Source organism: Pygoscelis adeliae, unplaced genomic scaffold (genome assembly GCF_000699105.1).
Source record: "Pygoscelis adeliae isolate BGI_AS28 unplaced genomic scaffold, ASM69910v1 Scaffold63, whole genome shotgun sequence".
Taxonomy (NCBI): Eukaryota; Metazoa; Chordata; class Aves; order Sphenisciformes; family Spheniscidae; genus Pygoscelis; species Pygoscelis adeliae.
In genome coordinates this window covers 4,693,937-4,704,483 of record NW_008824414.1, presented here as the reverse complement: position 1 = coordinate 4,704,483, position 10,547 = coordinate 4,693,937, and the positions used below count along the sequence as shown (strand labels likewise).

The 10,547-nt window shown below is 37.6% G+C and overlaps 1 protein-coding gene across 1 annotated transcript in view; it reads right to left on the bottom strand.

Annotated features, from left to right (window-relative positions):
* Positions 1-214: 214 nt before the first annotated feature.
* The window catches only part of FTO (fat mass and obesity associated), a 70,260-nt gene continuing 59,927 nt past the window's right edge, over positions 215-10,547 (bottom strand). Inside the window, exon 8 of the mRNA XM_009320848.1 lies at positions 215-343. Within this exon, the coding sequence (XP_009319123.1) occupies positions 215-343 (129 nt within the window). The remainder of the gene's footprint in view (positions 344-10,547) is intronic.

The window sequence follows — 10,547 nt, the reverse complement described above, 5'->3', positions numbered from 1 at the left end:
AAGCACAATAAGGGAGCATTCTACCCCTCAAAGTCACTCTGAAATCAGAAGCAGAAACATTGACTATTCCAGTCAAGGAAAAATACTATTTGAACAGTAAAAATTTTGATTTTTTTTTTTTTAAATGCCAACTTGCCCCCCCCAGTGTATCTGTAGGAGTATATTTGATATACTTGTTTCTAATTTTATCATCTTACTATTTTTCTCAAATTTCTCACCTTGCTGTCCATTCTTTACGCAGCCTTTGTCGCTCAGTAAGAACTAGCAAGAAGCAGCTGATGGTTTCATTCCTTTGTTCCTCAATTTGTTCCTCTCTTCCAACTTCAGAGAGGACCAGGCTTGTCTTAAAGGGAAAAAAAACACATAAAAATTATAATCTAGAAATAGGAAACAATGTGTAAAATTAATAAAAAGCCCATAAGCAAATAAGGACAGTAAATCAATAGCTTTTTTTATTACAGTTCCACTGCTGACGAATCAATACAGTAAATGATGGTTAGGAATGGCCACCGTATATTTGGTATTTAATCAATGTACATGGCACATAAGGTAAACCTTAAAATCTCATTGCTTTAAGTAACACAAGACATTGTGCATTCTAGCTCTCATTTTCTTGAGACACAGTTCTTTTCTAAATAATTTCTTGTATCAGATCATATCAGAAATGTTTCCTTCAATACAGCATTCATTTGGGGGACTTCCACCTCCCCTTTGATCCTTCGTGAAGTTAAAGTAGAAAACACCCGTTTGCATTGTATCTTCTGAAAGGAATTTCTGATGATGTACCCATGTTCTCTTTATCAGGAAATACTTCAAGTAAACAAGTAGTAAAACTCTACCTTTTTTCATTTATGGAATAAATTATAATTTGCTAAAATATATACACACACACACAATGGATTTAAGTCATTGTGGAGTAGGATCACACTCAGTCTCTGCAGACCAAAAGTTATGGGCCTTCCCAAATGTTGTGTCAACGGTTAATTGTTGATGTAACGAAACTGCAGATGATCTTATCGTCCTTCATCCACCCAGCAAGCTAACTCCAACTCCCTCACTCCATCTTTACACCATCAACTACTAACTCACCCACCATTTTCTCCCCTTCTTTCCCCTATGCTTCCCTATGTCTGCCAACTTGGGAAAGAAACGGCACACGCTGACGGTCATGCTATTAACATGTAAGTCAACCAGCGCACGTGTGCTGACTCGATGTGCAGCAGTCCAACTACAACACAGAGATCTAGAGTCGATGCTGCAGTCTTTTCCTTCAGTGAAGATATCATATTTGCCTTTCTCACCTTAACCAGCCACTGATTTTCACTTAATCATTTTTGGTATTCTAACCTTCAGCCACACGTTCTGCAAACGTTATCAAAGTATCTAAACGCTTTTGGGAAGGACGACTGAATGGACAGAATGCTCGCACAAACCTAGTTTCTTCAAGAAAAGGAGGTAAAAATATGCTTCTAACCCGAGCAGTTGTGGAATTGAGTTTGAAAACACAACTCATATCTCCAAGAGCTGCAATTGCTACCTCCAGCATGGTCTCTCTTATAGGAACAACATGACAAAAAGACACGGCATATTGCCTTCTCCTCAACATCACATACACATTACATTCTGCCCTGCCCAAATGTACAACCACTAAAATTCCTCTGGGGATTCTGAGAGATAAATGGTTTTTATTATCTTCAGTTTGTGAAAACAGGAAGATCTATCCGCCCCCCCCCCCCCCCCCCCCCAAGAAAGAATAACATGCAGATTATACACTACTTAAGCTATGTAAAGTAAGCAGTGACATTGCTACTGCCATGGTGGTTCCAAGAGACAAGCATAACAGGGTTCAGAGATAGAAAATTATTTTATTACACCAACATCAGATGACAGAGACCAAAAAGAGCCTTCATCCCCACCTCCCAGCTCTATCAGTTGGCCTACCAAAAGGCATTACCCCGCAATATGGGAATTATACATCAAAAAACATTTTCTTTTAAAACCCCAAAATGTTCAAAACTATCTATACAGATCACATTCTTGACCCTGCTTTGACATTACAAAGCAAACAAAAAGTCAGAGAGTATTTTCAGATAAGGATTCCCTAACATGGGTTTCCCTTGCACTGACCTACATCATCTTTTCCACAAGCTCTAATATCCGCCAACTTCAACAATCCTGACCTTACAGCCACACTTCCAGCAACTGCACAGTTTAAAGCAGGATATGATAGAGGACTTCAGCATATAACAACATACTCACATGAGATGAAGAGATATACATTCTTTAATTGATGTAAATTAACACGCCTTGTCATTCAGAATAAATATACCTATTAAGGCTTTAACTTTTCTATTTACCACGTGCAAGACTTGACACAAGCACTATAACTAAAGCTTACGTCCCTATTACAGGATGATCAGACTGTAGCCACACAGCTAGGTCACAGTACACCAAGATTTCCCTTTCAGAATCCTTGGATGGCCTTATTAATCACAATGGGATAGGGAAATCCACTGGTGATAGTGTAGAAGTCTACTTCTCTCCAAGACTGCAGAACAGCCCCAAGTTTAATGATGCTATGCCTCACAAAACTGAAAGTACAGTTATTTGCAGCCAACAAACATCTAAATCCCCATACTAAGTGATCCCCAAAGTGTAGAGCACAGAGAACTGATAGTTTCTAAAGAATTTTCAGTTAAAATCTGATGAAAAGAGAATGTGGTTAGAGTATTATCAGTCAGAGAAAATGGATGACCACTTCTCCAAGTATTCACAATCACATAATGCTTTTGTATGAATTCTGACGGCCTGGCCAAATTGCAGCTTTGGTACTGAGTTCCACTACCTAAAGTCCCCTCCATCTACAGGAACATAATAATTCTGGAAATTGAACATAATTTAATTTTTAGTGAGAGAACAATTATACTGCCCCAGCCCTCTGTTAACACCTTTCATTTTATGCGGTGATGTACACAGTTCAAGTCAAACTCATAGCTCGACACTGACATCACACATGCTTCTTTACTGAGCCCTGTGAGTACAGTTGCAGCTACCTGGAGGGTGAAATAGTACTATTAAGCAACATACAACAACAATACATAGCAATTTAACTGATTTACTTGTTTTCTAAGAGTGCTGAGGTCAGTAAGGTTACCTGGAACACGAGTGCGGGGCTTGATATGTAGCTTTTATAAAGGCACTTCTTAATAACTTGCTATTCTTATCATCTCAATAAAAATCCCAAATTGTAACAAATAAAGCAGCATTCTGGGTAAAATAATATTATAAAACATGTTCCTTTGCAAGTTTTCTTTTCTATGTAACTTGTTTTGGGATTTATTTTTAACAAGGGGATTCAATATATACCTTGACTGATAAAGGTCAAGGGTTCAAGAAACTCGGTCAAAGATGTTATCAGCTGGGAAAGCCATTTCCTCACATCAACACTGATAAAAATCCATCAGAACCCCAGCCGATACCACCCCTGCTCTAAAGGGCAGGAATGACCTTCTTTTGAACATCACTATGGTTGCACGTCCCATCAAAGAAAATCTGACCTTCTGTCTCAATTCTTTTAATGTTCTTTAATGACAGATAATTGTCTGCAGAGGCCCCCTTTGCCCAATGCTGAGTGAAGCCTTCACATTTCTGAACTGGACTCAACACTGACTCAGTGTTTTTCAGCACACTTGGGACCGCAGGACAGTAGAATAAATAAACAACGTAACCAGCCCTACAGCCTGTCTTATCTCATCCTTGTGTTCACAGAGATTCTTGAGGGTGGTAATGTTTACAAATCGTTGAAACTTTCTTTCTTCTGCTTCCTGAGCTGGCAAAAACATATCCTGGACAACCTAAGCAACAAGATTCCGCAAATTGCTTATCACTCAGGGGAAGCAACTTCTTGTCTCATTGGCCAGCATGTGTCTTTATTAAGTAGTACTGTTAATCTTTTCAGCAAATCTTACAGATCTATTAATGTATTTCCTTGTAAATCCCAAATGGCGTGGTCTTAAAAACAAACACACAATGCACCCATCAAAAAAGCCCAAACATACATACGCATATATATATATATATATATATCGGTGGCCAATCCAGTCTTCTATGTTAAGGATAGTACTTAGGAAGTTATACCCTTTACCTTCCTCCTGGTACAGCGGCAGAACTAAGTCTAGTGCTCTACTGACATATCAGGCAACAGCCATCAGAGCACCTTCTCTTATTATGTAAGAAAGAAAGCTACTAAGATAAGATTTTAAGAGACCGATATAATATTCCTCTCATACCCACTGACAAAATATATCAGTGACATGGGACTGAACAGAAACTGTTATAACCGAGTCTTACTATTCACCCAGGATACACACTCAAAATTAGGTACCTTTTATGAGTCTTAACAAAGCTAACCCAGGTATTGTAACAGGATTACAATAATTCTTTTTTTTCTTAGATACACAGCAGAAGAAACTATGTTTCAACATCAATAGGCCACTACCCTGCTTAACTCTCTGTATCCTGGGTGAATACCATGACATGCTTACAAACAAGAAAAAAAAAAGCAACCTCTAAACACTCCAAAACCCACACTGGTACTTTTTTAGTCTTTTAAAGCTGGATTTTCCTTCCTTCAATGCAGATCTCTCGAGGAGCCAGACTTAAGGTTAGAAACATTGTATAGCTGGAGACATGAAGCCTAGTATTCTGTCAAACAAATTAGCCTTCAAGTCTGAACTAAAGTGGCACTTGGGACAGTTTGTCTCTTGGTCCCACTTTATTGGGTCAACAAATCAGATTTTTCACTCTGAGTTAAAACTTAATTTACTCACCACCAGTTTAAACAGGATAAGCTTCTGAATCTTTACTAACCACTTCTACTTTAATATAGCAGTCATCTCTCAATAATCGGTAACTAATACAGAAAGGAAGAACATGAAGTGTAAAATCTGTAAGCAGGGCTAAAATTTTAAATGTTGTTCTGTATCTTCCTTGTTATTTTTGTGACTTTATTTTGCTCTTTGTGCAAAAAGTATTTACAAACAAGTCTGTAAAACTAGAACACCGTGCCTTTTGGGGGCGGGGGGGGATGGACAGGGATGATACCAAACCTGAACTCTATTAGGCTATGTTAATTTAACATGTCATAACTTCTGTGTGATAGAAAAGCTAGTAATTGCTTACAAACCACTGCTAATTTCTTATTTACTTCTAAAATTTTTACTTAAAATATTAGCAAATGCCCCATTTTCACTGATACGATAGAAGCAGCCAGTATGGTTTAAGTTATCACCCAGTAATTTGGGCACATTAAACCCAATTCTCTGTCTTTTGTTTATTAATCCACTATGCCAGATATCACAGTTTCACTCAGCAACCCTCATGTTTTGGATGATATTGAAAAATGGCTCATGTTTGTCAAAGTAAGTAAAAAAAAAAAAAAAAAGGGAAAAAAAAAGAGGTAAAGAGGAAAAAAGTGTTGTTTATAGAAGCCAGCTGCTCTGGCTTCGGCGCCAGCAGCTCTTCATCCTGCTATTTTACGCTCACAACCCCCACTGCCCCCACTGGCACAGGTACAACTAAATGTTGACTTCAATGCTTCAGAGAGCACTCAACTGATTCTGTACATGATTAATTGCCAAAGACATGGCTGACCATATGGAACAGAGAAAGCATCAAGTAATTCATACTTCTGTATATGATCATTTGGCCCCTGTTGTTTTAATGTACAGGAAAGAGCTAGTATAGCACAGACCTGGTGTCTTGCCCTTGACAGCCCATTAAGAAATCTCAAAGCACCTAGTTGAAGTTATGCTGTTGGCTTTTCAATAGCAGCCTAATAAAACAGAAGCAAAGCTTTCCAACTAGTCTTAAATCTTTCACATACAGTACATTAACCACTGCTGCTAAAACAACTGGTTTCTTATGATAGGAAATGGGATTTGATTTCTAGCCTCTGCATACTTACTGAAAGCCTTTTTCTGACCTTTGGAGGGTTTACAAAATCATTGTTCGTTTTTCCTGCCATTTTCCCAGTGTCTTGCCATGGTGATCCTAATAGATTTGTTTAAGTTTCAGTACATTCTACTCTTACTAGCTGTTATATGCAAACTGTACAATGAAGGTAGGCTCATGGGAGCTGAAAGAAATTATTATTAACCGTTTTCTTCCCGAGAGTCAGAGAAGTCACTGCAACATCGAAAACATAATTTACTTTTACAGAGCCTATAAAACAAAACAAAAAATTCCTGAAAAGAAGCAATATACCAGCGTGTGCTTTCTTTTATCAGACTGGAGACAAAACATCAAATTTCATTTGAGAAGGAAGGACAATTTATTTAAAAACTGTAGTATTCTCAAGGATGTCTGACACAGAGCTCAATGAAAAGAAGAAGGTGCAGACTTGGAATATATGTCAGTATCATTAACTGCTTTATATTAGTTTTATCTACCGTTAACATCTTTTCAGTCATATGCAGTCGAAAAAAAACATTTAAATAATGTTTCCCTGTCAAGGCTCTTAAAATGACAGTGCTAAAAAGTTAATCCCCATCCTCACAGATCTTCTGGCAGTTTTGACATATGTTGGCAAGGATGTATTTGCTGGCACCTTCTATTAGAAAATATTTACATGGAGTTCTCTTGTCTGTGGATTTTCTAGTTGTCTAGATGATCCTCGTGGTCTGAAGGGCCTTATGTGGGAAATCCTAATCATTGGACATTCATCAGTGGTAATTTCTCAGGCTACTGAATTCAGCTAACACTATTAATACGCCAACAGAGTACATGAATAATCCACAAGCCAACATAAAACTCCATAACCGTTCTGGTAATTGATAGAGCACTTCCAACATTAAAACAGTTTGTCCGAGACAAATATTATGTCTGTACTTAAATAAAATACAAAGGAATAGAGACTTTTATTAAAGACGCGTAATTTTTGTATTTTTGCAGGGTAAAAGGAATGGAGGCTCAAGTTTCTGGTGTGAAACCATTGCCACAAAGATTATATATTCTCCCCTACCATTATATTCAATGGTGCACATCTAAACTAAGCAAGTACATAACCCAATTGTAGAGTAGAATGCTTAAAGTTAGACATATGCTTAAGCTTTGTATACAAGTCTACATGCATTAAAATATAGGGAGCCCCGCCTCTCTGAGGTATTCACTGCTGACAACAAACGATGAATACCTGACTTGATAGATGAGTAGTTCGACCTAGAAAAACCTACAGAGGGTAGATCACTTAGACATTTCCAAAGAAACTTTAGGTCTTGTCTACACTAGAAAGTCGTAACATTTAACTATACCTGTGGAGCTAAAGCAGTACATTTTCTAGCTATATGAGTTTAAAGGTCATAAATTAAACCAGGCAGAGCTTATTTGGAAATAACCATTACCTTTATGCCTATATAAGCGTATTTATACTAGGGTCTTGAACCATGTATTTAGGAAAAAGGAATCCAAACAGAAGTAATGAACAAGTAATTTTTGGTTACTCTGGCATGCCAAAAATGAATTAATTTCCAGAGGAGAAAAAGATCTTTTTTACCGGATGATTCAATGCAGTTATGATAGGCCTCTGAAAGATTTTCAATACTTAAGTTACAAAGAAAAAAAAAAAGTATAAAGATCAACACTTTCAAAATATTTTTGCTGCACTAATCAGTTTGGCAATGTTCTAAAGGTGAAGTATAACCCATCTCAACAAGAAAGAGCAACCGAACCACTCAAGATATTTGGAATAAGAGTGGTTCAGCGTCTTCAGATGTATGGGTGAGTGAAAGGTTACCCTTTAGCCACATTCTCCCAGAGCACGGCCCCTCCACCTCTGAATCATCAATAGCACAAAGACTGAAGCAGGCCTACCACGCATAGTGGATTATATGAAGTGTAAAACATTGTGGGGAAAAAGCTTTTGAAAGAAGTCAGGAAAAAGAAATCACGCTTGCAAGAAGATCCAGCTGACAGGCTAGTCCCTAACAAGTGAATATGTTTGAAAACATTGTGAATGCAAGAAAAGAACACGCCTTTTGTTTCCAAACCTACAGTGTGTCTTTACCCCGACTGTTGCCTGCATGGCTGAACATATGTTTTCTGAACAAGAACTGAAGCAGAAAGTGCTCTTTGTTATAATTCACCCCTTTGTATACACCTCCCTTTCCCCATTTTGGTCACATGCAAACAGTAGTTACGCTGAACACTTAAGTTCTGAAGGACTGCAGAGCAGCGTATGCTTCAGTGATTATTTACTATTGCTGAAATCAGTTGAGCTAAGATGCAATACAAGACTCACTTCACCAATGCGCACTCTGGACAGCTTACACAGCAATACCGAATCACACCGAGTACAACCTGCACAAGTTCACTTAGCCAGCAGACAGAATTTTCATCATCAACAATTACGTGAAGTTCTAATAAGCACTGAAGATTCATACAACAAACAATCTTATGCGTTCAAAAAGAACTCAAGAGAGCACCCTATCATTTTCTTAGCATATCAAAATTAACATCATCAGATATTACGAATAATTTAGGGGGGGAGGGAGGAGAGGAAAAAAAAATGATGGGCTTCAAAGCCAGAAGTAGGTAATACCACCTCACAAATGCTGCAATGAACTGCAGTTTAAATTAAATACTCATATAATTTTACTGATTCTAATGAAATAATTCTACATATAAGCAAGGCTTCGCTTTGACTCATCTAATTTATACTGAAGCCCTAATATGCTAAGCTACATACAAACTTCTCTTAAAATATTTACAGATGCAAACTTATACCAATATCTCCAAACTAGACACCTGGTCCTACTCAAAATACAAACTGGAATCACTAAACTCGATATTATTGGTGACATAAAAAATTATTTTTAAACATCCCCAAAGATGGAAAACAGTGAGTGCTAGATTTTTAATTCATTATTGCATTTTTATTTGTGACTATCTTTTAGTGTTTAATTACATGTCATGTTACTGATTTCCTTGGAAAAGCACATCTCGGTATCTATTTACTATGGAAAATCCTAGAACGCGAACATTTTCCTCCCATCACTGAAGCCACTACCTGTTGCCATCAAGCCACTTACTGCCTTAGCCACAATACCTTCTAGCACGTCTAGTAAAAATACAGCTGTGCAATAATTTGGGACGTATTCCCAATGTCATTAGTTTTATTGAAATAATTTAAAACACAGAAAGCCCAGTTACAGAATGGATTAAACACTGCAGAATGAAGAAGCTGCAAGCCACAATCAAATGAAATTAGCAAGCCACTTACATCCAGAAGTGCCTATGGGCATGCTTTGTCTAAGACGCATGCCATAGCAGAATAGCAATTTAGTACATATGCAAGAAAACCACATACAGGTGAATCGTATCTTCGAATGACATAAGGGTTTCAATGCCTTTATCATGGCTCACGGTACTATAAATGCACCAGGTATTTGGTTCAGGTAACAGCTTCGTTACCCCCAGTGACACCATGGCACGCCTTTATGTAGATTTAAAATTCATAATCATGTTAAGTGTAGTAGTAATACTAGCTGTCACGGCAAAAGGGACAGAAAAATAATTTAGAGCACGCCCCTGGGAAGAGCATAGGAACCTGATATATTATATGTATTTAATGTATAGGGAATATGGCATTGTCAAGCAGCAAGGAGGACACCACCACCCACTACTAGAGGTTGAGGATTAAAACAGCATTTGGAAATAAACTTCTTTGCAAGCTATGATCCTTGTTCCTCAGCTGAAAAGTAGGCAATCAGATTCCAGTGCCTTATCCTCCTCCAGTTTTGTTCTAGTACGTAACTGTATTTTTACATAAAAACATATGCTAGGCACTTCATATATAGGCCATGCAAATGGTGATGACCTGCCATTGAGGGTGCGCAGTGTAAGCATACAAACAAATGCAATATACTAGCAAATTTAAAAAATGGGGGTCTGATAAAGGAGAACATAGAGAGAAGTTTACTGATTTAACTCTCATCAGTCACCCATAATATGTGCAGTCACTATTTTGTATGCAGTACTTACAGTAAATATAGATTCCTTCTAGGGGGGCAGGCAATTACTTATTTTTCTTCTCTTGCATTCAGAGTATGTTTAGGAACAAAGTTTTGCACACGTCATCCTGACATTACAGCATAAAGTTACATAATCCTGTAATATATATATATGTGCCCCCTATATATGGACACTAATTTCCCATTACGAGTGATAAAGGGGAATGTGTCTTACTAGTATATACAGGCAACACAAATCTTACAAGAAAAAAAGATAATTGCAAAATGAATTCAGCATTCCAGGTACACCTACAATGCTAAATAAGGCAACGCTTCATTATAATTAATACGTCTGCTCAAACTTACAAACCTGTAGGCTCAAAAGAAACTTACACTTTTTTCCACAACAAAAACAACCCTCCTCCTAAATTAAATTAAACCAAAAATAAACTCTGCCTAATCCTCTATGTGTATGCCTGTATACTCTTTATACAGATATACACAGACCAGGGTACAACACAGATAGCACGCCTGCAGTCG